Here is a 27471-nt window from a genome sequence, read left to right on the forward strand (position 1 = left end):
GATGCCAATCTACTATGTGGGACAGGGCTATAGCCTTATGATATAATTCAATGTCTGGGAGTCCTAGGAGGCCTACTTCCTTAGACTTACACAGCAGAGAACAACAGAGTCGTGGGATGTTCTTATGACCCCAGGTGTACTTGGCGAATATTGACCTTATTGACTTGAAGACTGTTTTTGGGATAAATAAAGGAAGAGCCTGCATTACATGTAGACATTTTGGCAAGATGTCCATCTTAAAGAGACTCTGTAAGAAAATTTTCAGCCTTAGATCTTCTATCCAATAAGTTCCTTTGCCTGTTCTATTGTGCTCTGGCTTACTGCAGCCTTTCCTAATTGCACAGTAGCTGTGTTATCTCTGTTATATGATCTAATCTTCTCTCTACTGTCGGCTCTGTCAGCAGAGGCTGGAATGCGTGGAATGTGCAGGGCTGCTTGTCATTGGCAGAAGCTATACACACCCCCTCCAGGCCCCCTGCAGGCTCTGTATGACTCACACACTCTGCTTATGTGAGCCTATCACAAGCTGGTTAGTTTGTTTGTAAACACTGCCTAAAACTGGCAATTACAAGCCAGGTTTGCAGCAGAGAGTGGCAGAAACAGCGCAGAGGGGCCCAGGAGAACATAATGAATAGAATGGTATGCTTTTTGCTGCAAAAATTTTAGAGTAGGGATTCTCTTTAAGGACATTTATTCTACCTATCCACGAAGGTTTACCATATGTAGGGGAGGCTAAATCTCTTGATATCATATGTAATAATAGTATATAATTCAATGAGTGTAGTTTAGAAACAAAAAAACAAACAGACAAGCACCATCGACATATAATACTAATTAGAGTAGTGAGGGTGGGATGTGCTATTTGGGCAAATGGGATATGAATCAACAGATGCAAGGAATAATGGATGGAAGTTTCTTACTTTCATCTGTTATTCTTTGCATCTATTGATTCATTCAGGTCCCCCTATGTTGTGGTTTACTCCATGTCTATATTATACCACTGCGGTGTTGCACTTTATTGCTTTTCCAATTGTTATTACACTCGCACCTTCCCTAGGCTATATACCTTCTTTATATGTGTTTATATTGCACTATTTAAAGCACTTTGTGCCTAACTTATGGCTTATACTTTGTTATATGACCTTATTTATTATTACCTGAGGGCACCCGTTTGATCTATCGGTTTGTACTTTTTACATATTGAAAGTCCTATACTTGTGGCCTGTACATTATAATAGTTTGGGGGAATGGTTGTGAGGACAATTTATTTTGTATTTACTATTTATCCTTTGACATAATTATCCCGCCGCTTTCACCCATGGTGAATTTTAACATTGGTTTTAATATTGTCAGTTTCTGTATTCAATAAAGATTTGTACTTTTGAAGAATATCCTGAGTGGTTTGATGCTGTTCAATTTGGGTACTTTTCTCTTAGTTGTTTCTGAGTATAGTTTAGAAAGATCTGACGGAACCTGTATTCCCAGATATTTTATATGCTGGAATTGCCATTTACAAGGAAAGGCAGCTTGTAATTTCCTCAACAACTGCCCAGAGAGATTAATATTCAGGATTTCCATTTTAGTAGTATTTATTTTAAAATTACTTAGGTCTCCAAGCATTCGAATCTCACCAAGCACATTTGGGAGCGAAATTAATGGGGATGTAATAAACAATAACACATCGTCTGCGTATAGAGATATCTTATAGTGACCAGACCGGATCCTAAGCCCAGAGATAGAGGGGTTCAGCCTAATAGATCCATGGTTAATATATAAAGTATAGGGGACAAAGGACATCCCTGCCTGGTTCCATTGTGGACCTCGAAGGTGTCCGAGAGGAGACCATTCACCCTCACTCTAGCTGTAGGGAAAGAATATAAGGACATAATTATCTGTAACATACCACACCCCAGCCCCATATGTTGGAGGGTGAGTTCCAAAAAGGTCCAATGGACCCTGTCGAACGCCTTCTCAGCATCCACAGACACCAGACAACTAGGGATACACTCTCGTTGGGCATATTCTATCAAAGTGGTAACCTTGAGCACATTGTCTCTTAATTCTCTGTGGCTCACGAATCCGGTCTGGTCACCATGGACCACTTTAGGAATTAATGGTCGTAACCTATTCGCAGTCAACTTTGCGAAAAAATTTTATGTCCAGGTTAATTAAAGATATCGGTCTATATCCAGAGCATTCCATAGGATCTTTACCTGGTTTGGGCAGTACGGTTATATAGGCCTGTAAGGCCTGTGATGGAAACCTTTCTGTAGACGAAACAGTGTTAAATGCTTCTAGTAACAGGGAAATCAAGTCTCCCTTAAAGGTCTTATAAAATGGGTCTGTATAGCCGTCTGGTCCCGGACTCTTACCATTCTCAGAGGCGCATATGACTGAAATTAACTCCTCCTCAGAGAAATCCCCTTCCAGTGAATCTAAAATCTCAGAGGAGATCTCTGGTAATTTAGTAGCTTTCAGGTATGTGGAGATCCTATCTTTCAGCTCATCTGTAGGGAGATCATGGTATTTGCCTTTAACATTATACAGGTTATCATAATATTCCATAAAGGTGTTTGCAATATCTTTTGACCTATGAATCAATCCTTTACTAGGGGAGTTAATTTGAGAAATGAAAGTACTCGTTCTCGGATGTATAAGTCTAGCTAATACCTGTCCACTTTTATTACCGAATTCATATGATCTAGCTGCAAGTTTTTCTCTATAACGTAGTGTCTTGGTGTCTATGATCTGTAATAGATCATGTCGGGCTTTAGAAAGTTTAATAGCTACTCCCGGATCTCTATGTGCTTTATGCATTACTTCGAGAGCGTGAATTTCAGCTAAGAGGGAAGATACCTGGTGTGACCTCTCTCGTTTGATCCGCCCTCCACGTGAAATAAACACCTCCCGTAGAACACACTTTAATGTTTCCCACTTTATTAGTGGTGTTGTAGGATCTCCTGTATGGATAAATTTAAAATCAGCTATTGCTCGCTGTATTTCTGCCTTACAGATTAGGTAATCTAGAAGGGCGCTATTCAACCGCCATGAAAATTCTGATTTGTTTTGCTCATTAATAATAAATGAGCAGATCACCGGAGAGTGGTCCGACCATAGCATCTGTCCTATACTACATTGGAAGTTAAGGTCCAACAAATGGTGTGAAGCAAGGATGTAATCAATTCTATTATGCATATTATGTAAGAGGGAGAAAAAAGTATAATCTCTTGTACCTGGGTTTAATACCCTCCACCCATCTACTAACCGAAGATCTCTCAATCTATATTTAATGTTAGATAAAATGTTACGTGGTGTTGTTGATCGGCCAGAAGAGGAGTCACAAGTTGGCTCCAATGTAAGATTCAAGTCTGAGCCTATTACCACGTGACCCTCCATAAAGTTACGTAGCTTGGATAGATATCCCAATAATTTTTTGCCCTGATTTTTATTAGGGGAGTATATACCCACAAACATGAATATGTTTGATAAATGTTTAATTTTAACAAAGATAAATCTCCCAGTATCATTGACTTTTTTATCAATAAACTCAAACTTAAAAGATTTATGGAAACCTATTGAGACTCCTCTTGATTTTCCATCTGGGTTCGTACAATGGTACCATTTAGGATAGAGTTCTGAATGAGCCAACGGAGTGTGTCCAGACTTATGCATTTCTTGTATTATTAAAATGCAAACACGCTGTTTGTGAGCATTATACAAAATCTGGGACCTCTTCTTTGGCTCATTAAACCCCTTGACGTTTAAAGTCATAATGATCACTTTACCCATTTCCCCTAGCCATTCAGACCAGCTTTAATACTTCTGTATAAATTATGTTAACGTTATGTCTAAGGAAAGGGAAAAAAAATAACAACAAAAACAACAACCAAAAAAGAAGAAAAAGAAAAAAAAGAAGAAAGAAAAAGCAAAGAAGACATAAATGGTTGGTAAGTGCTGGCACAGCTGCCACATGGGGAACCCCACAGGCTAGCCCGCCAGCACCCACCCCCTTAGGAGAGACAACCTCTCTCATGGGGACGCTGTCCTCCTGCAGCACAACATCAATATTCACGAAGGTGTTCAAAGGACCACTTAGGTGATTGTGCATTGAAGCATGAAGATCCATAAGACCAGAGGTGCCCCCCCCCCCTCGCCACCCCACCTCCTCCAACACGCCACTCGCTCAGTAATCCTGTTGCAATCCCATATTTTATTTATATGTGCGCCAAGTGAGATCACACTATTCCAATCCCTTCCTTTTACCTAAACACGATGTGCTATCACATCACTTCACAGCTCACTAAACCCCCTTTTACAAGTTACTACATTGTAAGAAACATCATACCCCCAGCCTTGCACAGGCCTAGTACATATACTTTGATCTGTTGGGGAGAAAAAAAACAAGAAAAGTTAAATTATTTCTCTGTTGCAGAGCCTTTAGCCCCCGTCGTATGCCATGTCTCTCTCTGAGGGGGTATAGATGCACTATAGTGGTATGGCCATTCTCCTAATAATATATTTGGCAGTTCAAAAGTCTGCAAAAGGTTAGGTAGATCAGCTGGTAATCTGAGAATAGCTGACCGGCCTTCATGATTTACAATTAATTGAAAAGGGAATCCCCATCTGAATGTTATTTGTTTTTCTCGGAGTACTGAAAGCAGCGGTCCCAGGACCCTCCTCATTTGGAGAGTCATACGTGAGAGATCTTGTAGGATTATCAATTTTGCACCTTTATAATACATTTCAGATTTAGAGTGAGCAGCTTTCAATATTTCGTCCTTCAATGCGTAGAAATGTATGCGGCAGATCACGTCTTTCATCTTGATAAATTTCTTTTGTTTTATTTGTTTGGGGCCGAGAGTTCTATGTACTCTATCAATTTCAATGTACATTTTGGTTGGTCTCCCCAATAGGTCATTAAAGATCTCAATCAAAACAGGAATGAGATCTGGTTGTTTAATTGACTCTGGAAGTCCTGTTATACGCAAATTATTTCGCCTGCCACGATTTTCCCTATCGTCTAACTGCATTGCGAGCAATTGAATTTGCTGTCCTTGTAGATCTATTAACTGCTCTTGGACATCCAATCGAGCTTGTATGTCCTCTTGGTTCTATTCTACATCCTCCAGCCTCCCTCCAATTGATTTTATCTCTTGTTTAAGATTTATCATTTCTCGACAATAAGTTGCCTCAATGCGTGCCACGCATTTCTTTAAGTCAGTGCTGTCCAACTGGCGGCCCTCGGGCCGCATCCGGCCCGCCAGGCCACCTGCTGCGGCCCGCTCGTCTCCCTGGGATGCAGCATGGCTTGCGCTATGGGCGCCATGCCTGCTCCCTCTTGTGTGGCCTCTTCTGTGTCCCCGCTGCCGCTGCCCCACAGCTCAGACCTCACAGATCGCGGCGACTGAGGTGAGGTAAACAACCGAGTGTGCATGGTACCCGCACGGAGTACGTCACATGCGGAAGTGAATCATTAGTCACTTCCGCATGTGACGTTCTGCCGCGCGGGTGTCATGCGCGCGCTGTGCTTGCTTCAGTCGCCGCGATCTGTGAGGTCTGAGCTGTGGGGCAACGGCAGCGGCAGCGGGGACACAGGAGAGAGAGGTAACGGGCTCGCTACTGGTGGGGGCACCTGTCACTATCTAGCTGGGGGGGCTCCTGTCACTATCTAACTGGGGGGGCACCTGTCACTATCTAGCTGGGGGGGCTCCTGTCACTATCTAACTGGGGGGGCACCTGTCACTATCTAGCTGGGGGGGCTCCTGTCACTATCTAACTGGGGGGGGCTCCTGTCACTATCTAACTGGGGGGGCTCCTGTCACTATCTAACTAGGGGGGGGGCACCTGTCACTATCTAGCTGGGGGGGCACCTGTCGTCTATCTAGCTGGGGGGACACCTGTCACTATCTAGCTGGGGGGACACCTGTCACTATCTAGCTGGGGGGCTCCTGTCACTATCTAACTGGGGGGGGCTCCTGTCACTATCTAACTGGGGGGGCTCCTGTCACTATCTAACTAGGGGGGCACCTGTCACTATCTAGCTGGGGGGGCACCTGTCGTCTATCTAGCTGGGGGGGCACCTGTCACTATCTAGCTGGGGGGGGCTCCTGTCACTATCTAAGTGGGGGACACCTGTCGCTATCTAACTGGGGGGGCACCTGTCACTATCTAGCTGGGGGGGCTCCTGTCACTATCTAACTGGGGGGGCTCCTGTCACTATCTAACTAGGGGGGCACCTGTCACTATCTAGCTCAGGACACCTGTCACTATCTATCTGGGGGGACACCTGTCACTATCTAGCTGGGGGGCTCCTGTCACTATCTAGCTGGGGGGGCTCCTGTCACTATCTAGCTGGGGGGACACCTGTCACTATCTAGCTGGGGGGGCTCCTGTCACTATCTAACTGGGGGGGCTCCTGTCACTATCTAACTGGGGGGGCTCCTGTCACTATCTAGGTGGGGGGGCACATGTCACTACCTAACTGGGGGGACACCTGTCACCTGGCATTTCAGCCCACACATCATCCCCAATCCGGCCCAAAACACTATTGCCAGGCACAGCAGCCAGTAGAGGAGAATTTAGAAGCCAGGTGAGAGGTGTCTACCATATTAAAGGGGCATTCTGCTTATTTATGTTAAATGCTGTCTATGTATGTGCCTCAGGACTGCTGAATTTGTCGTGTTGGGGGCCTCATGATTGCTGAATTTGTCTTGTTGGGGGCCTCATGATTTGTTGGGGGCATCACGATTGCTGAATTTGTCTTGTTGGGGGCCTCAAGATTGCTGAATGTGTCTTGTTGGGGGCCTCATGATTTTTTGGGGGCCTCATGATTGCTAAATTTGTCTTGTTGGGGGCATCATGATTGCTGAATGTGTCTTGTTGGGGGCCTCATGATTGCTGAATTTGTCTTGTTGGGGGCCTCATGATTTGATGGGGGCCTCATGATTGCTGAATTTGTCTTGTTGGGGGTCACATGATTGCGAACTGTGAGACTATGGAAAAGCTGAGTCGTCATCATGAGACAATAGCATTAAACCTACTTTTTTAGTTTTTTAAAACGGAAAATAAAACTGGGAGGTTCTAAAAAAAAAACATTTTCAGGAGTAGGATGGATGAAATTGTTTATCTTCACAGTTTATTTTCAACTTGGATTTTCCATAATGTTCATGTATGAGTTAAAACGTTTGTATGTAGTTTAAATTGCTGTTGCCACTTTGCGATAGATAAGTGACTTTTGGGTTGCAGTTTGGACACTCGGCCTCCAAAAGGTTCACCGCCACTGTCCTAATCTAATGTCCCACATTGCTAAGTTCATGTAAATTTGTCTCCACCCGTGGCCACACCCGCATTCTGGTCCATGGCCACACCCAACGCGTGCCGCTCTACGCACAACGGAACCCTCGTGTTTTCTGGCATGCCACACAACGTCACCATTCTTTTAAATTGCATTTTGTGAAAAGTGCTGCCAATCTAATTGTCCTTTAATTGCATTTTTCCCGGGGGCTCTGGCAAGAACCTTCGGCCCTCCACCATGGGGTTTGAAAAAAAAAAGGCCCTTCATGCCCATGAAGTTGGACAGCACTGCTCTACGTCATCTTTCGTTGGCAGTTTATTTATATAGCTTTGCAAGTAATTCTGTAATTGTCTTTCAAAGCTGTTTTCTGGGACGTTTTCTGCATTTTCTGGGGAAGTCTGATATAATTGGGATGTCCGTGGTGTAGTAGGGGTAGCTGAGCTCTCTTCTAAAGTCATTTTTCCTAGTGCCCCCTGCTGCTGTTGTTGTTGCAGCTGCTGCACCCACCTATCTGCTCGCCCTGTGTTACAGTTTGCCTGTGCTGAAGAGTCGGATCGATCATCTGGGGGGGGCGATAGCGGAAAATTCCAAGGGAGAGGCTACATTAGCAGAGGAATTTGGTGCCATACAATTTTATGAAACTGTCACTAACCTCTCTAAGGCGTCTGGAAGGCTGGAGGTCACCACAGGCGTAGCTGATGCAGAGGCTGTGGGGTAGGCTCCACCAGATGTAGGAGATACGGTAGACGATGCCATCTTCCCCCTTTTCTTTTCCCTTAAATCCAGCTGGCTGAGCTGATTCTGTCCATCCTATTGATCCTGTCGCTCTCTTTCCTCCTCAGCAAGCCTATGCCCCAATGGGCGCAGATACTTCCGGATATCTGAGCGGGGCCTAGCTGAGGATTCTTTTTCAGCCCTTGTATGGCCCTTTTTCCTCATCAGAGGGGAGGCGATGCGGGGATGTAAGTGGTTAGTGGTTAGCTAAGTGGTTAGCTAAGTGGTTAGCTGCGGCAGCACCGAATGGATGCTGCGAAGATGTCAGCTATGGGAGCACCCAGCCTGGATCCCAGCTCCTGGATGAATTGGCCCCTGTTAGTTCCCGGCAGATCCGCCGAATAAAGGCTCCCAGCCCGACTCTCGGCTCTGGTTATCAGCTGAACCGACTCCTCTGCTCCTCCGTCGGTCCACTGATCATTCAGATGTAACGGGGTTCCCAGCCAGACTCCAACTCCCAACCCCCGACTCCCAACTCCTCAAAATGACTCACAGCTTCAATTGAGTCCCTGCTCCTAGCTCTTAATTGAACTAGCTCTCAGAAATACAGCTGGGCAGACTCATACAGTTCACGGTTCACCAGCGGCATCCAAACAGCTCTTCATACGGCTCCATATGGCTCACGGCTCACTGGTTCACAGTTTCACGGTTCACTGCTCACTGCTCCGGGTTCACAGGTCGCTGCAGGGAATGGCGAGTCGGGGTGGAACCAGCCGCAGATCACCTTAGGATCTCCTTAGGACATCCGCCACAGTCCCGACCAGCACAGGACCAGCCAGAAAGCAAGCAGGTAAATGAATCAGCCGGTCGGCTGCAAATGAGTCAGGGGGGAAGGAAGGGAGGACGAGGGAGAGTGAGGAGAGCAAACGCCTCACGGCCTCATGGACAGGTCACGCCCCCCCCCCCTACATTTGAATTGTATGTGGCACGCAATTCACTATCACTGTAAGTGGGCACGTGTTTGGCTCTGTGCCAGCGTGTTCTGTCTGTGCTGTGCACTCATCACACTGAAGTGTAGCTGCATTTCTCAGTGTCTAACACAATTGAGTGATAATAGCACAGGCCCTGCAGCAGTAGTGGAAAAAAAGGTGCTTTTATGTGGCACACAAATTAATTTGATATCATTGTAAGTGGGCACGTGTGGCTCCGTGCCTGTGTGCTCTGTCTGAGTATTGCAGACACACTTCAAACACAATTTAGTGAAAATAACACAGGCCCTGCAGCAGTTGTGGAAAAAAGGAGATTTTATATGGCACACAATTCAATATCGCTGTAAGTGGGCACGTGTGTGGCTCTGTGCCAGTGTGTTCTGTCTGTGCATTATCACACAGACACTGAGAATGCAGCAACACTTCAAACACAATTTAGTGATAATAACAGAGCCCCTGGAGCCCTATTGTGCTTGTAGTGGACACAATGGTGGGTGCCTGTGGACTGTGGAGTGTCGCACACACACACAAAAAAAAGCAGAAGTATGAAGCAGCCCTCAGAAGTGCTGTTTGGGATGATTAAACAGCAATCAGCCAGTAAGGATCAAAATAAACAAGTTTTGCTAATACTTTCCCTATCTCCAGAAAGCTCCATCCCTTCTTCTCTCTATTCCAGCCAAAGACAGACTGGAACACTGTGGGCACTACATCGTTTTTATAGGGGGCGGGGGGGGGGGGGTCCGTGAGGGAGTGCAGGCTGATTGGATGCCATGTGCCTGCTGACTGTGATGTAAAGGGTTAAAGTTTAGCCCAATGATGATAAATGGGGGTGGGTCAAACTGCTCCATGTGCTCGCCGCTCGCTGCGAGCGTGAATACCTGATCTTCGACAAATTGTGCTCGCCAACGAACTATTCGGGCCATCTCTATCAATCAATGGAGCCATAAACAAAATACAACACTCTTACTGAAATATACATCTACATACTAAAGGGCAGTCTTAATAACATTCCAACAATTATAACTCTATGATACAAAAAGAATGGAGAACCCCAGCCAAATCTAGAGTGCTTAGAAAACTAGAAGGTCTTTTGGTTGTTGAAAGGAAAACTTTCTACTGATACATAGGCTATAGAAATGTATAGCAATAAAAAAATAATTCTATAGCCCAGGGCTCTTTTCTACCCCACATTACAGACCATAAGAAAAATATGGTTAAGATAAATATTATCCTCTAAAAATAACCCAGCATTTCAAAAGCGTTTAAGGTTAAGGCAGGTTTCACATATAGGGGTTGATTCACTAAAGCGTGATAACTGCGGCGCGCGGCGGTTTGCGCGCATAAAACATTACTCTACGTGATAAATGAACATTTGCTCGAAACACGCATGCAATCGTGTGCAAACGTTCGTTTATCATGCGGAGTAATGGTTTACACGCGCAAACTGCCGCGCTGCAGATCACGTGATAACTGCTGTGATAGCAGTTATCACGCTTTAGTGAATCAAGCCTATAGTGCGGTACAATTTGTGTGCAGCAGAGAAGCCTATCGCACCACACCATTGCATGCAGATTTGTTCCAGTGGCAGATAGCGCCTGTCCCTTAAGTCACATGCACACTTCCAGAGGAATTGCATCATCCAACTTTCCCAGTGTCCGCATGCGCACCACACTGCTACCACAATAATCTATCAAGATTTTCATGATTCCATTGGCTGCAATGCAATTGTGCTCCTAGCAACACTGCTCAGCAATACATTGACACCTCTGTGTCGATCTAAGCACTTCTGTCATATTGTGTGTACTTTGGCCTGTCTTATTGATATTAATGACCACTGCCAAGGGGAATCAGCAGGGAGAATACTGCAGTGCTGTAATGTAAAAGGAACCTAAAAAAATGGAGTTCATAAACACTTACCTTGTGGTGATATTGTTTCTGTGGGAGAAGGATGGGAAAGACTAAAGGTGTCCATACACTAGAACACATGTGTCAAACTCTGGCCCGCAGGCCAAGTTTGGCCCGCAGCGCCAGAAAACTTGGCCCACCAGTGCTTTCTTAATTTACATTGATTGTGGCCCGCTGCGCTTTAAAACTTGGCCCGCCTGCAGGATCGCAATGAACAAGCTGGTGACTCCGCTGCATCCCGCCCATTATCTTTCAACTTACTGGTGGCCTCCGCCCCCCCCCCCCCCTTGCTCATTTGCTCTGCCTCCTGACATCTCGGGTCACTTCCTCAGCTTGCTCCACAGTGCCGACATCATACTACCACGGACCCAAGGTCAACCAAGGCAACAGGTGGCATAGTGTGTGTGACCAACAGCAGCCAGCTGAAGTTCACATCAAAAGCAGCATTCAGCTGAAGCTGTCCCCCAGCGTGCACGCGGGCTGACCAGCCCCCTACACACTCACCTAGCATGCACGCAAGTACTAGGCTCTAGCTAAGTGTTTGGCAGCCAGCTTGATTTATTGCCTCCCTGCCAGGTCAGAGAGCATCTGAGCAGCCGCAGAGATAAGGAAGCAGCATCCAGGTTAGGACAGCACATGAGCTTATCAGTGAGTCTGTGACTCGCTGTATAGAGTTGGGCCGAACGGTTCGCCGGCGAACCTGGTTCGCGCGAACCTAGGTGGTTCGCGTGCGGGTACCGCACGCGAACTTTATTGCGGAAAAGTTCGCCCCATTGCGGTTCGCCCCATAATGCACTGAGGGTCAACTTTGACCCTCTACATCACAGTCAGCAGGCCCAGTGTAGCCAATTAGGCTACACTAGCCCCTGGAGCCCCACCCCCCCTTATATAGGCAGGCAGCGGCGGCCGTGGCCACTCGTGTGCCTGCATTAGTTAGAGTAGGGCGAGCTACTGCAGTCTCTCATAGGGAAAGATTAGTTAGCCTTAGCTTGTCCCTGGCTGCATACCTGTTCATTGATCCTGCCACTGCATACCTGTTCATTGATCCTGCCACTGCATACCTGTTCATTGATCCTGCCACTGCATACCTGTTCATTGATCCTGCCACTGCATACCTGTTCATTGATCCTGCCACTGCATACCTGTTCATTGATCCTGCCACTGCATACCTGTTCATTGATCCTGCCACTGCATACCTGTTCAGTGATCCTGCCACTGCATACCTGTTCATTGATCCTGCCACTGCATACCTGTTCTGTGAACCCACCACTGCATACCTGTTCTGTTCAGTGGACCCGCCACTGTATACCTGTTTAGTGAACCCGCCACTGCATACCTGTTCTGTTCAGTGGACCCGCCACTGTATACCTGTTCAGTGGACCCGCCACTGCATACCTGTTCTGTTCAGTGAACCCGCCACTGCATACCTGTTCTGTTCAGTGGAGTTTGGTGTGTCAGTGTGAAGCAGTACCTTAATTACACTCCCTGATTGATGTATACACATGCAAGATGTTTTAAAGCACTTTAGGCCTGTCATTTAGCATTCAATGTGATTTCTGCCCTTAAAACGCTGCTTTGCGTCAAATCCAGATTTTTCCCGGTGACTTTTGGCGTGTATCCCACTCCGCCATGCCCCCCTCCAGGTGTTAGACCCCTTGAAACATCTTTTCCATCACTTTTGTGGCCAGCATAATTTTTTTTTTTTTTCAAAGTTCGCATCCCCATTGAAGTCTATTGCGGTTCGCGAACTTTAACGCGAACCGAACCTTCCGCGAAAGTTCGCGAACCCGGTTCGCGAACCTAAAATCGGAGGTTCGGCCCAACTCTATCGCTGTACAGTGCACACGGTACTGGCCAGCCAGCTGCAACCTATCCTGCAGATAATTCCTTGCCTCACTTTGGGTCATCTGGGGAAGAGAGTTAGTTTGGGGGGTGGGAACGTGTATGTGTACAGGAGAGAGACCTCTTGCAGGCTTGTATATGTATATGTGTGTGTGTCTGAGGAGGAAGACTTGTTGCAGGCTTGTGTGTGTATGTTTGTGTGTGTGTGTATGTGTGTGTCTGAGAAGGGAGACTTGTTGCAGGCTTGTGTGTGTATATGTGTTTGTGTGTCTGAGGAGGGAGGCTTGTGTATATACAGAATCTTCTCAAAAAATTAGCATATTGTGATAAAGTTCATTATTTTCTGTAATGTACTGATAGACATTAGACTTTCATATATTTTAGATTCATTACACTACAACTGAAGTAGTTCAAGCCTTTTATTGTTTTAATATTGATGATTTTGGCATACAGCTCATGAAAACTCAAAATTCCTATCTTAAAAAATTAGCATATTTCATCCGACCAATAAAAGAAAAGTGTTTTTAAAACCAAAAAAGTCAACCTTCAAATAATTATGGTCAGTTATGCACTCAATACTTGGTCGGGAATCCTTTTGCAGAAATGACTGGCTTCAATGCGGCGTGGCATGGAGGCAATCAGCCTGTGGCACTGCTCAGGTGTTATAGAGGCCTAGGATGCTTCAATAGCGGCCTTAAGCTCATCCAGAGTGTTGGGTCTTGCGTCTCTCAACTTTCTCTTCACAATATCCCACAGATTCTCTATGGGGTTCAGGTCAGGAGAGTTGGCAGGCCAATTGAGCACAGTAATACCATGGTCAGTAAACCATTTACCAGTGGTTTTGGCACTGTGAGCAGGTGCCAGGTCGTGCTGAAAAATGAAATCTTCATCTCCATAAAGCTTTTCAGCAGATGGAAGCATGAAGTGCTCCAAAATCTCCTGATAGCTAGCTGCATTGACCCTGCCCTTGATAAAACACAGTGGACCAACACCAGCAGCTGACATGGCACCCCAGACCATCACTGACTGTGGGTACTTGACACTAGACTTCAGGCATTTTGGCATTTCCCTCTCCCCAGTCTTCCTCCAGACTCTGGCACCTTGATTTCCGAATGACATGTAAAAGTTGTTTTCATCAGAAAAAAGTACTTTGGACCACTGAGCAACAGTCCAGTGCTGCTTCTCTGTAGCCCAGGTCAGGCACCTCTGCCGCTGTTTCTGGTTCAAAAGTGGGTTCATGCTTCCATCTGCTGAAAAGCTTTATGGAGATGAAGATTTCATTTTTCAGCACGACCTGGCACCTGCTCACAGCGCCAAAACCACTGGTAAATGGTTTACTGACCATGGTATTACTGTACTTAATTGGCCTGCCAACTTTCCTGACCTGAACCCCATAGAGAATCTGTGGGATATTGTGAAGAGAGAGTTGAGAAACGCAAGACCCAACACTCTGGTTGAGCTGAAGGCCGCTATCGAAGCATCCTGGGCCTCCATAACACCTGAGCAGTGCCACAGGCTGATTGCCTCCATGCCACGCCGCATTGAAGCAGTCATTTCTGCAAAAGGATTCCCGACCAAGTATTGAGTGCATAACTGACCATAATTATTTGAAGGTTGACTTTTTTTCTTTTAAAAACACTTTTCTTTTATTGGTCGGATGAAATATGCTAATTTTTTGAGATAGGAATTTTGAGTTTTCATGAGCTGTATGCCAAAATCATCAATATTAAAACAATAAAAGGCTTGAACTACTTCAGTTGTAGTGTAAAGAATCTAAAATATATGAAAGTCTAATGTTTATCAGTACATTACAGAAAATAATGAACTTTATCACAATATGCTAATTTTTTGAGAAGATCCTGTATATGTGTCTGAGGGAGACTTGTTGCAAGCTTGTGTGTGTCAAAGGAAAGAGACGTGTTGGAGGCTTGTGTGTGTGTCTGTGCGTGTCTGAGGAGGGAGACTTGTTGCAAGTTTTTGTGTGCGTTTGTCTGTGCGTGTCTAGGGAGGGAGAAATATTGCAGGCTTGTGTGTGTATGTCTGAGTAGGCAGGCTTGTTGCAGGCTTGTGTGCGTCTGAGTAAGGAGACTTGTTGAAGGCTTGTGTGTGAACATCATGTGTATTTTGTGGGTAAACACTGCGGGCATGCAGCATTTGCATCGTGTATTTTAGCAGCATCATGTGTATTTTGTGGGCTAATACTGCTGCATCATGTGTATTTTGTGGGCTAATATTGCTGCATCATGTGTATTTTGTGGTAAACCGCTGTGCCAGCACATGCACAGTACTGTGCGGCTTGACAAAAAAGACTTTGTCTTTACATTTTTAGAGGTGCTGGACACCTGAGGTGACATTTTTAGAGGTGCTGGACACCTGTGGTGACATTTTTAGAGGAGCTGGGCTCCTTAGGTGACATGTTTAAAGGTGTTGGGCACCTGTGTTGACATTTTTAAAGATGCTGGGCACCTGTGGTGACATTTTTAGAAGTGTTGGGCACCTGTGGTGGCATTTGGAGATGTGCCGGGCCCCTTAGGTGACATTTATGGAGGTGCTGGGCACCTTGGGTGACAACTGGAGAGGTGCTGGGCACCTTGAGTGACATTTGGAGAGGTGCTGGGCACCTTGGGTGACATTTTTAGAGGTGCTAGGCACCTGTGGTGACATTTTTAGAGGCGCTGGGCACCTGTGGTGACATTTGGAGATGTGCTGGGCACCTGTGATGACATTTTTAGAGGTGCTGGACACCTTGGGTGACATTTTTAGAGGTGCTGGGCACCTGTGGTGACATTTGGAGAGGTGCTGGGCACCTTGGGTGACATTTGGAGAGGTGCTGGGCACCTTGGGTGACATTTGGAGAGGTGCTGGGCACCTGTGGACGGATGTGGAGATGTGCTGGGCACCTAGGACAACATGTTAAGAGGTGCTGGACAGCTAAGAGGTTCTATATGCTCGGACGCCATTTTGAGGGTGGGTGAAAGAGCTGGGGCAGCAAGGTGAGACACCGTGTCCATCAGGCTGAAACATAATATTGTTAGCAATGGTTGAATGTTAATTTATTTTTCAATTTAAGAACTATTGCTATTGTTAGTTGTTATAATACGAAAGTAAAAGTTTACATAGCATTGTAACATAAAAAAAAGTTCAAAATTTAAACCATTTCGTCAATAATTACGACTTGGCCCTCGACTTGGTCTAAGTTTTCAATTTCGGCCCTCCATCCATTTAAGTTTGACACCCCTGCACTAGAACGAATATGGGCAGATTCGACCAAGAGACAAATGTATCTCTAATCGAATCTGATTAGCGATAAATATGTCTCTAATTGAATCTGCCCATACACTACAGGCCAATTCCCGTCCGATTCCAGCATGAAATCACCTGAGAATCGGCTGAGCCGCCGCTGTCCACCCCGCCGCTGCCCCCAAAATGTATAAATGTATGTAAATTATGTAGTGCATTTATACATTACCTGTCCTGAAGCAGCTCGCCGGGTCCATCTGTCCATCTCGCCGGGTAAGCCGCATACACACTAGCAGCACAGTGTCTGGCGTCAGCCGCAATGCGCCTTTGTGACGTCAGAGAGCTGCCGGCGTGTATGCGGAACCCAGCGAGATGGATGGAAACTGCGTGGAGGCTGACACCAGACAGGTAATGTATAAATGCACTACACACTACATACATTTATACATTGCTGCGGCAGCGGCGGGGGTTTCGTCGTCTTGTCGCTCATTCGCAATTCGGCAGCCGTACCGCCACGCACCCGACCAACCAACCTCGGCCCGAAATTTTACAGCATGCGCGATTGACCATCCGGCCAATTTCTGTCCCGAAATTGGTCGCTTTGTTGGTCAGGCATGCACTTGGCAGCACCAATTTTCATCCAATTCGATTATAATATTCGAATTGGATGGTCGATTGGTTGGTTGGTCACCTAGTGTATGGCCCCCTTAAGATCAGTACTGTTTAAATACAACAAAGAAAGAAGTTGGGCTAAGATAGCAATTTTGTTAAAAATAAAATCATCACAGGTTCCTAAACACTGCTAAGTATAGCCAGACTGAAAACAAACAAAATCTATGGAGATTTTTATAAGACAATCTATATTTTTTTCTGAAAAATAGCTTGTTCTACTTCTGATAAACTTCTTCACTCTCATGCCTAAACCCGACATCACAGGTCTCAAACTCCAGTCCTTGAGGGCCATATCCATGTCAGTGTATAGGAAGGACTGAAAAATGATTAATATGTTTTACTTCAAGAACCACATCTTTCTTGATTCAGTCCCATCAATTAAATTATGCTGTGTCAAATGTGTGAAAATCTCCACCCTTGAGGACTTGAATTAAACATGTCTTCACTAGATTATGCAATTAATGATTTAGCAAAGAAGAGAGTGGGTTTCGTTGATTGATTGTTACAATATAAAAAGCACTAAAAAGTCATATTAACCATATATAAAAAATAGTTCCTACATGTCAGGAATCAGAATTTCAAATAACATATCTTACCATAGAAGCCAGAATAATCTGAAAAGGGATAGAAAAAACCGGAGTCTTAATAAAGACTCTCAAAAGGGTCACCAACAGGGAAAAGATGGAGAATTCTGACCGAATTTGGATGTTAATCAATTAATCAATATTATACAGTGCTATAATAAAAATGATCAAAGGAAGATACACCTATGAAAGGTTCACGAACACTGCTAAATTTAATCCCCCCCCCCCAAAAAAAAAAATCAGTGATAATCGATTTCTTAAGTTATTTCATCTTCATTTTGTAATAACAGCCTGTTCATTTTCTGACAAACCTTATCACAACATTGCTTTAACCACTTAAGCTTTTTGGATGCATCTCCTACGTCCATAAAGGAGGCAACTCATGCCTCCAGGATGTAGGAGATACATCCATCAAAAAAACGCCGCCATGAATGATAGCGTTCATTCCCACGTGTGTGCACTCGTGGTCCCTCTACCCAATCAGTGCCACCTTAAGCCGCAATGATTGCTGTTATGAGAGTAACAGTGATTAATGTAAAGTTCCGTAAACAGGAAGTAATTTACTTCCTGTAAATGCACGTGCGAGCACACGTGCCTCCAGTACTGCCCCACTGATTGGTCTAAGGGATTGTATGATCCCTTCGCCCTTGTGACTGCAGCGATTGATTCAAGGGGTCATGCGATCCCTTGGCCAATCAGTTTCCTTCCAGCCCCTCAATGAACACTGTTACTGCTTGTAACATCCCGTACTGAAATTTGCTTTTATAAACAATACAATATCTGTGTGGTTCTGGTTCACCATGACATAACTGGATACTGTGTCAAAAATCAGTGGAATGGGGAGTGACACTCCAAAATTGACAGTGGTGCGCTGTGAATTTAATTTTGCTTAGGTTATTCATTTTAAAAAGTAATTGGAGTTTTAATTTGTCTCTCTTCATAAAAAAAAAAAAAATTATGGTGATTATTTTTTTTTTTATTTACCAAGTGTGGGTCGAGCTTGTTGTACTGGTGCTGGTTCTAAAAATAATAAATAAAAAGAAAGAAAGGTAAGGTAAAAAAAAAAGCTGACACATGAATTTAAGATACAGTTTAAAGCTAGACATTTTTGTGATTTACAAATATAACTTTTTATGTTTTTCTTAAACCTAAAGTTGTTGCACTTTTGTATAACTGCAGCAATCCCTATTAAAGGGTACACCCAGATTAATCCTAATCCCCCAGATAATATGAACCCCCACCTTCCCCTGGACACAGGATGTGGAGAAGAGCTCATGTTCCATGATATGGAAAATAACTCTGTAGGTGAGGTGGAGACGTAATTCCCCCACTTTCACAGAGCCCACCATTATCATGTGCCATATGGGCTAGTATGGCTACTATTGTGGAGCCTCACAAAGGTTGCCTCAGGCATCCTGGCTATACCAGCATGAACATGCATCTGTTACTTCTTCCTTATTTGCCATCTTGCTTTTTTCTTCTGTCTTCTCCTTTAAATCTTGATTGAAGGGACCAGTCCCTGTCGCTCTCCCAAAATCAACAATGCATGCCATGCACCGTCCCTGCTGGCAACGTTGCTTTGTGAACTGTGACATTTTTGTATGTATATTTTTAATAGATTTTGTCTAAATAGGAGATGATGTCCAGACTACTTTTATAATATGCTGTACTGGAGCTCATACAGCTTTGCTATTTTTTATTATTTTTAATAATTCACATAGTGAAATTTATTATGCACAGTTTTATACGGTATTTTGCATAATGTTAATTTGTATGTGCAGAGAACTTCCTAGTGGATGTGCTGAGTAAGCCGGGCGGATCGCTCAGAAACAGCCTTATCAGTCTGCAGACAGACTGTACACACGCTCTACTATTGCTGGAACGCCCGCCCAGTGGGAGGGTCCGACGGACCCGTCGTTCCTGAAAATAGAGCGTGTGTACGCACCTTTAGATTTGTGTGACTGTTTGCCAAGCTGAATGCAACATGATCCTACCTACCAGTGATTGATCATGATGTACAGAAAGTGTGCATGGGCAGTGATCAAGTTTCGTGCTATTTCCACTACCAGAGTTTTGCTGCAATCGGACTATAATCTGGCGACTGTATGGAATTTGCAATTTCCGATGGAAGAAAAAAATGTAAGTTGAATTGCGAATAGTAGTGATAATAATCGTGTGGCGTCACAATTGCTAAGGAAACCCAGAAAAAGTGTAGCAGGCTGGTGATTACCATTTGGGAAAAAAAAAAGTGCACTAGTGGAAAACCAGCACCACAATTTACAGGTTAATTGTGGTGCTTTTGTGATACTCAAAACATGAGCGGTCGGATTTTTGGATTGGATGGCAGCTAGTGGAGAAGGAACCTTTCTACAGATTTCGGTACATCAAGAAAAGCGCTTAACTAAATTGAAGTAAGTTGGGTAAAAGTGAACAACATACAAAGTTACCCATTCATCATTGGGCATCACACTCCTTTGTGGGCAGATCACTTACAGTCAGTTGTTTCATAACACCCCAGTTTTTCCATTTTTGATTGAAATTCAAGTAGTTCAAAGCTTCAGTGTACTTTGACAATGAAAGCATAGAACAAATAAACAAGCTAAGTAAAAAAAAGTTAGAATCCATGTATTTATCAAAATGCATTCTAAACTTTTGCTCAAAGGGCATAATTCACAAAGCTTTTTCACCTGTTTTTATCTGTTTTCTCCGTATCTATGTTACATTTTTAAACTACCAAAGAGCAAAAAATAATAAAATAATAATAATAAAATAATAAAATAAGAAAAGTAATATTGAGATGAAGATGATCAGGGAAAGGGGAGGATAATGGCCCTCACAAAATAGGCAATATTTTTGCACAATGTAAGGAAGGGGATTTTTAAATCCTTCTCCAGTAATTACATATGCAGATTATACCTGCCATGGGCCTGCAACTCAAGTTTTAAACTTAGGCCGGGAACACACCTGACTTTCAGTTTTCCGTGTGCGTTTTTCTGCATACTTTTTCAGCACACCAAGTGTGTTTCCATGCAGGAAAACGCGCGTGTTTTTTTTACAGCAGCTGATGTAATTGATAGAGAAAACTGCCAAAATGTGCAGAGTCATCATACAGAATGTCAGGGGTTTTTTTGCATGCGAACAACACAGTAAGTGTGAACTAGCACATTGATTAACATGAGTTCTCAGTTTTTCTGTGCAGAAAACGCGTACAAAAACTGTCAAGTGTGTTCCCTCCCTTAGTGAATCAATTTGTAGAAAAAGTTTATTTAAGCCTCACTTGCCAATATAATATAAAGTTTATTAGGACACCATGTCAGAGCAATTATCAAAACTGACACACAATTAAAAACACATTAAAACAATGAGGAACAAAAGGATGTAAGCAGGCTCACTCCCACTCAGGGCCGGGCCGAGGCATAGGCTGGAGAGGCTCCAGCCTCAGGGCGCAGTGTAGGAGGGGGCGCAAAATTCATTCAGCTGTCAATCCTAATTGTGTTTGAAGCAGAAAGAAATAAGAAAAGGGGATACATGGCAGTGACTGCAAGCCAGATAACTAGATATTAAGGTGTTGGGGAGGTTGTGGGCCCTGTGGCGCCTCTTAGTCTAATAGCAATCAGTGTTTGATGGCTCGGGTGGCTGGGATGGAGGGGCGCACTTTGGTGTCTCAGCCTTGGGTGCTGGAGGACCTTGTCCCGGCTCTGCTCCCACTCATACATGCATCACACCAGCCATATTATGTATAACCCAGATACACAAGCCTCAATTGTGGCGCACCTGTAGCTCTCTATATACTTCAGTAGATGAACAAAGAAAAAAGAGGGAGCGTATTCTCAATATGAGACTAACAGTTGTACGGCAAAAAATTGTACAGTTTGACTTGAAAACAGTTGAAAAAAGTTTTGCAGTACATAACAGGCCTGTTAATAAAAACGTTATGTCCTAATAGACAACAGCCGCTAGTTAGAATAGCATGCATATCCTGTTAGTTGATAAATTCAGTCAAACAGCCACATTTGCATATCAGCATAAGCTCAGCTGGTTGGTAAGCAAGAAAAATAGCTTCCTTGAAGTTGATCAGGAACAACTTGCGTTGAGTGATTATTTACCTTGAGTGATTATTTTGCTTGTGCTGAAAATTTATTTTTATTAATTAGGTGAAAAATAAGTCATTTATGAGAAGTTTTGTGCATTAACACCAAGGTAGTCACTTTGGTAGCTATAACTGCTGAACACATTAATCAAATAGTTTCTTCAATAAAAATAAGATATTTTTCAGACAGTTCATCACAATATTTTGTTCAAACATTGTTATTTTAACCACTTCACCTCAAAGGCATTTTTACCCTAACGGACAAGAGCGATTTTCATCTTTCAGTGCTCATCCCTTTCATTTGCCAATAGCTCAATCACTACTAATTAGTGCTGCTCAAATCCGGAACTGGGAGATATCCTGATAGTTACTATCCGGATAATTCCCAGTAAACCTGTGCGGGGTGGCCGGGGTCACGTGTCACGTGATTACAAACACTTCCTCCTTCAACCCGGAAGTAGGAAGTGTGTTGTAATCATGTGACCGCCGCTTGGACCGCATCGTGGGAGGTGGCGAGGGACGGACTGAAGAAAACGTCAGACAGGTAAGATTGACCCCCCCCCCCCCACACACACACACACAGGTTTAGTGGGAGATATCCGGATAGAACTATCCGGGTATCTCCCAGTTCCGGATTTGAGCAACCCTGCTACTAATCACAATGAAGTGATCTAAAGTATATCTTGTTTTTTTCACAACCAATTGGGCTTTTTGGGGTTGATATTTGTTTTCAGTAATTACTTTATTTTCTATACATTTTAAATGGAAAAACAAGGAAAAAAATGTCTTCCCCTATAGTTATAATATAAACACTGCTACTGTACATAAAACCCACACATTGTATCTGCCTATTTGTGCTGGTTATCACAACATTTTAATTATGTCCCTAGTACAAAGTATGGTGACAATATAGTATTTGGAAATAAAGGTGTATTTTTTCTTTGTTTTTTTTATTCCATTTTTTCACGTGCACGTGCACAGGAATGCGCATGCACGTGCACGCGCACAGTGGCAGCAGCACTGTCTGACTTATAAAAACATCCTGGAGCCATTAAGAGGCTCTAGCAGGATGTTTTTATAAGTCAGCTTGTCATTAAGTGTTTAAAGGCTTTTTACATATTCTTTGGGCCATAAACAATTTCAGATGGTAAGAAGCTTGCAGCATGGGAGCTTCTTATCACCTGACATTGTTTAGGATTTACCCGCAAATTCAATTGACCCCTAGCCTGAGTGACTCTTCTGTGTGTAAAATGCTCCTGAGAAATGGCAAGCAAGGCAGCTCCGGGGCTTGCCTGCACTCCCCAATTGTGTTGCATGCGGGTTTGAGGGTCCCAAGTGCTGGCAGTGCTTCAGGTTTGGTTTATCATTTGTGTGATAAACCAAATATGTCAAACTTTGATCATCAGCCCATAATACCTTCTTCCAGACTTTAGTAATCCATTGGTGGTGTTTCATGACCCGGGCCTGATATTCAGATATCTTAGGAATGGCTTTCTCACTGCAACTTTGCCCGGTAAAACTGTTTGGCCTAGAACCCACCCACTAGCAGCATATTTCTAAGCCTTTTGTAAGTGCTTGTGATTTGAAAAGCTCTTGCTAATGTAATGCTATGGGTGCGATCCCACTTGAGAGATGTTTTTTTTTTTTAAATCCCCCATGGCCTTTCATTAGCAAGAGCTTTTTACATCACAAGTGCTTAGAAAAGCACTGCTAGTGGGTCCCAGGCCTAGCTAAAAGTATTAAAAAGCTTGCTTTCTGGGACTATAAGACTGTGTTTGAAGCTGTTCTCCTGTGCGCCATCTACCATGATGGTGAGGTGACTGCTCTGGCTGACTCCATGACTTTGCGATATAGCTCTAGGAAAGACTTACACTTGTAAATGTTATGATGGTCTGCCTCTCTCTTTAAAGAGAACCCGAGGTGGGTTCTAAGGGCCTGATTCACAAAGCGGCGCAAACTGTTTAGCACGGGTGTGCTAAACAGTTAGCATGTGAAGTGCATTTTGCGGACTTTTGCGCGCGCAAAGTGCCGCGATTCACGCGATCGCAGACTTTTGCGCACGCAAAAGTCCGCGAAATGCACTTCACGTGCTAACTGTTTAGCACACCCGTGCTAAACAGTTTGCACCGCTTTGTGAATCAGGCCCCAAGAATGTTATCAGCACACAGAGGCTGGGTCTGCCTATACTGCCCCCCTCTGTTGCTATACCAATCCCCCCTAAGTTCCCCCTAAGTTCCCCCTGCGTTCTGCTATGCCCCCATAAATCATCAGCCGAGCTGTCGACACACAGAGTGTCGCAGCCGGCTGTTTACCTCTGTAGTGTCAGTCTCGGCTGCTCCCCCGCCTCCTCCATAGCTCCTGTCCCGCCCGCGTCACTTCCCTCCCACCTGCGTCCCTTCCCTCCCCGCTGATTGGAAGAAAGGGACGCGGGCAGGGACCGGAGCTATGGAGGAGGTGGGGGAGCAGCCAAATCTGACACTACAGAGGTAAACAGCCGGCTGCGACACGCTGTGTGTCGACAGCTCGGCTGATGATTTATGGGGGCATAGCAGAGCGCGGGGGAAAGGACCGGGAATCTCTTAGTGTCAAAGATATATGCAAACACTAGTACACATGACAGGCAGGGGCCCTAAGCACTTTTGTAGCCCCTTACACACTCCTTGGAGTTCTGGTTTACCATGAGCTGCGTAGTCTGTAACTTTAAATGGAGAAGATACTATTTTAGCTGATGATCATTGTAGCCATCATTAAAAGCATTTCAATCTCCTGAATTACATTATACATTCCCTATGTGGCATTGTGTAAGCACTCACTTGCATAGTAAATGTGTTATCAGGATTTTTTTTCTCCATCACAGATTTATAGGATCTATTATGCACTGCAACTAACACAGTCAGATGGTACAAATTAGTATGGGAAGACCATCTTCTGTCTCAAGAACATGCTGCAATTTAAAATTAGGAAAGAAGTGTACACAGTAGTGGACAGGGGTCATTCGTCCAGCTGGAGGGCACCATGGAAAACATAAAGTGACCTTGTAGTGAGAAAGATTTAAAGGTTGCCATATTAATTTCCTTTTTACATTTTATATTGGCTTGCTGCCCTGCTAATCCGTTGACTCTTATATTTTAAGCAAGACCCAGAACAAGTATGCAGCTCAGCTGTTCTGACTGAAGTTTGATGACAATAACAGCATTCTTGTTCCAGGTGTGTGATTCAATACTGATATGAGCAAGGCCAGCAGGACAACAAGGCAATTGGCATTGTTTACACGGAAATAATTATAATCTTCATATACCTTTCACTAGATCATCACTTAAAGAGACACTGAAGCGAAAAAAAAATTATGATATTATGATTTGTATGTGTAGTACAGCTAAGAAATAAAACATTAAGATCAGATACATCAGTCTAATTGTTTCCAGTACAGGAAGAGTTGAGAAACTCCATTTGTTATCTCTATGCAAAAAAGCCATTAAAGGGAAGGTTCAGGGAGGGGATTAAAAAAATAAAAATAAATTTCCACTTACCTGGGGCTTCCTCCAGCCCGTGGCAGGCAGGACGTGCCCTCGCCGCCGCTCCGCAGGCTCCCGGTGGTCTCCGGTGCCCGACCCGACCTGGCCAGGCCGGCGGCCAGGTCGGGCTCTTCTGCGCTCCATTTCCTGGCACTTCTGCGTCCCACGCCGGCGCGCTGACGTCATCGGACGTCCGCCGGGCTGTACTGCGCAGGCGCAGTAGTTCTGCGCTTGCGCAGTACAGCCCGGCGGATGTCTGATGACGTCAGCGTGCCGGCGTGGGACGCAGAAGTGCCAGGAAATGGAGCGCAGAAGAGCCCGACCTGGCAGCCGGCCTGGCCAGGTCGGGTCGGGCACCGGAGACCACTGGGAGCCTGCGGAGCGGCGGCGAGGGCACCTCCTGCCTGCCACTGGCTGGAGGAAGCCCCTGGTAAGTGGAAATTTATTTTTATTTTTTTAATCCCCTCCCTGAACCTTCCCTTTAAGCTCTCCGACTAAGTTAGTCATGGAGAGGGCTGTTATCTGACTTTTATTATCTCAACTGTAAGTGTACTGTTTACTTTTTCTCTGCTAGTGGAGAGGTCATTACTTCACAGACTGCTCTGAAAGAATCATTTTGAATGCTGAGTGTTGTGTAAGTTGCACATATTATAGAATAATGCAATGTTAGAAAAAACAATATATACCTGAAAATAAAAGTATGAGAATATTTTCTTTGCTGCTAATCTTCTAGAAATTATTCATAGTACACAACCAATTCATTATATCATATTTTTTATTTCGCTTCAGTGTCTCTTTAAAGAGGAACTCCAGTGAAAATAATGTAGTAAAAAAAAGTGCTTCATTTTTTACCATAATTATGTATAAATGATTTAGTCAGTGTTTGCCCATTGTAAAATCTTTCCTCTCCCTGATTTACATTCTGACATTTATTACATGGTGACATTTTTACTGTGGGCAAGTTATGTAGCTGCTCCTAGCTGTTTTGGCTGTTAGAGACAGCTGTAAACAGCTAATTCCTGTCTGTGAACCTTGTTACATTGTAACAAACTGCCAAAAGTACCGCGGTCCCAGAGCTTCGTGTGGGAGGGGTTTCAGCACAAAATCAGTCAAACAGCGCCCCCTGATGGTCTGTTTGTGAAAAGCATTATATTTCTCATGTAAAAGGGGTTATCAGCTACTGATTGGGATAAAGTTCAATTCTAGGTTGGAGTTTCTCTTTAAAAGGCTTGTCTCTTCTAGTGTGATCCTTAACTGATGTTAATTTATTATTGCGTGCAAAGCAGTTACTGTATGAGTGTATGTGTTGTTTTGTTTACATTTGTGAAATTAAAGTGTATATAATCATGACACTTACTTGGAGGTCCAAACGTGTTAACTAAAGAGAAAAAAATCATGTTATATTTTTTTCAGTAGAGAGTGATGAGAGAAAATTAAATGCCCAATCATGCCAAATATGTGTCCCAACCCTCTTTGTATTGATTTTGAACCATTCCTGTGACTGCCTTTGAAATATGTTTTAAAGTGTTTTCCACCACTTACCAATGCTAATTAAATAATGACATGGAACAGTTCAAGGTCAACTTGTGCTGTTGTTTAGGTTAAGTGGAACTTTACATGGAATTTTGATTTTTGCACTGAAGCTTTAATTTTGTCCTTTTACTCAATGGTTGCTTATTTATCAATAGCTGTAGAGCTAACAAATTAATATATCCTCTGCTTAATATTCCAGTTAATTTATTGTAGTGTACTAAACTGTGAGTACGATCATTAGACAAGAATGAATCACTCTTTATTATGTTCCACCCCAAAAGGAGAGATCTCTGTGTGTCTAAAACCAGTGTCTAACAGAATGGTTAGCTAGCATAGACAGTCACATTGCTTTTGAGTATACTGCCTATCTAGTAGAGCCTAGCATCAAATACTTGCCAGTATTTCCTTGATTTTTGTGCAGTGGTTGATTGATTTCATTGATGTCTCTGTTGAGATTGACTATAGTTATTTCAGTGAGATGGATTTGATGCTAGGCTCTACTAGATAGGCAGTATACTCAAAAGCAATGTGACTGTCTATGCTAGCTAACCATTCTGTTAGACACTGGTTTTTATGAGTTATACTTCCCCAATTGATAGTACTAGGCAACAATATGGACTCACATTTTAAAGGAAATACCTGCTTGCCTATGTGAGTTTTCTTAGTCTAACCTAGGCACCAACATTTTCTGGCTTCTTCTTCAGAGGACAAATTTGGGCCAAATGTTCAGCACCATCACAGTTATAGGTAAAGCCCCTCAGTATTTCTTCTCAATATCTCATCAACTGAAAGCTTCAAAGACCCTGTTTGTAAAGGCTTTTCAGCAACGGAAGCAACAGAACTGCACTGAGGTTTAACAGATGCCCTCGGAAAGGAGTAAGAGGGCCTTTTCTTGGTGACATTAATTAAGCTAAATGTCAACCCTGACTGCCAGGGTATTGTCATCTCCCAAGGTATTGGATACCGGGTGACTGATCAAAATGTCCTACACCAGGTAAGGCAACCTCTAAGGAATTGATCTAAAATGGCAAGATCATTCCACTGACCATTGGTCCAGCATCTAAGATCTGAGGTGAATTCCTCAGCTGGTTTT

The 27471-nt window shown here is 43.9% G+C and overlaps 1 protein-coding gene across 1 annotated transcript in view; it reads right to left on the reverse strand.

The window, feature by feature from the left end:
* Positions 1 to 27471, reverse strand: part of LOC137562298 (mucin-19-like) — a 177343-nt gene that overhangs the window by 45355 nt on the left and 104517 nt on the right. The window contains exon 23 of the mRNA XM_068273632.1: positions 2214 to 2960. Coding sequence (XP_068129733.1) covers positions 2214 to 2960 — 747 coding nt within the window. The remainder of the gene's footprint in view (positions 1 to 2213; positions 2961 to 27471) is intronic.

This window comes from Hyperolius riggenbachi, chromosome 3, assembly GCF_040937935.1.
Source record: "Hyperolius riggenbachi isolate aHypRig1 chromosome 3, aHypRig1.pri, whole genome shotgun sequence".
Lineage (NCBI taxonomy): Eukaryota > Metazoa > Chordata > Amphibia > Anura > Hyperoliidae > Hyperolius > Hyperolius riggenbachi.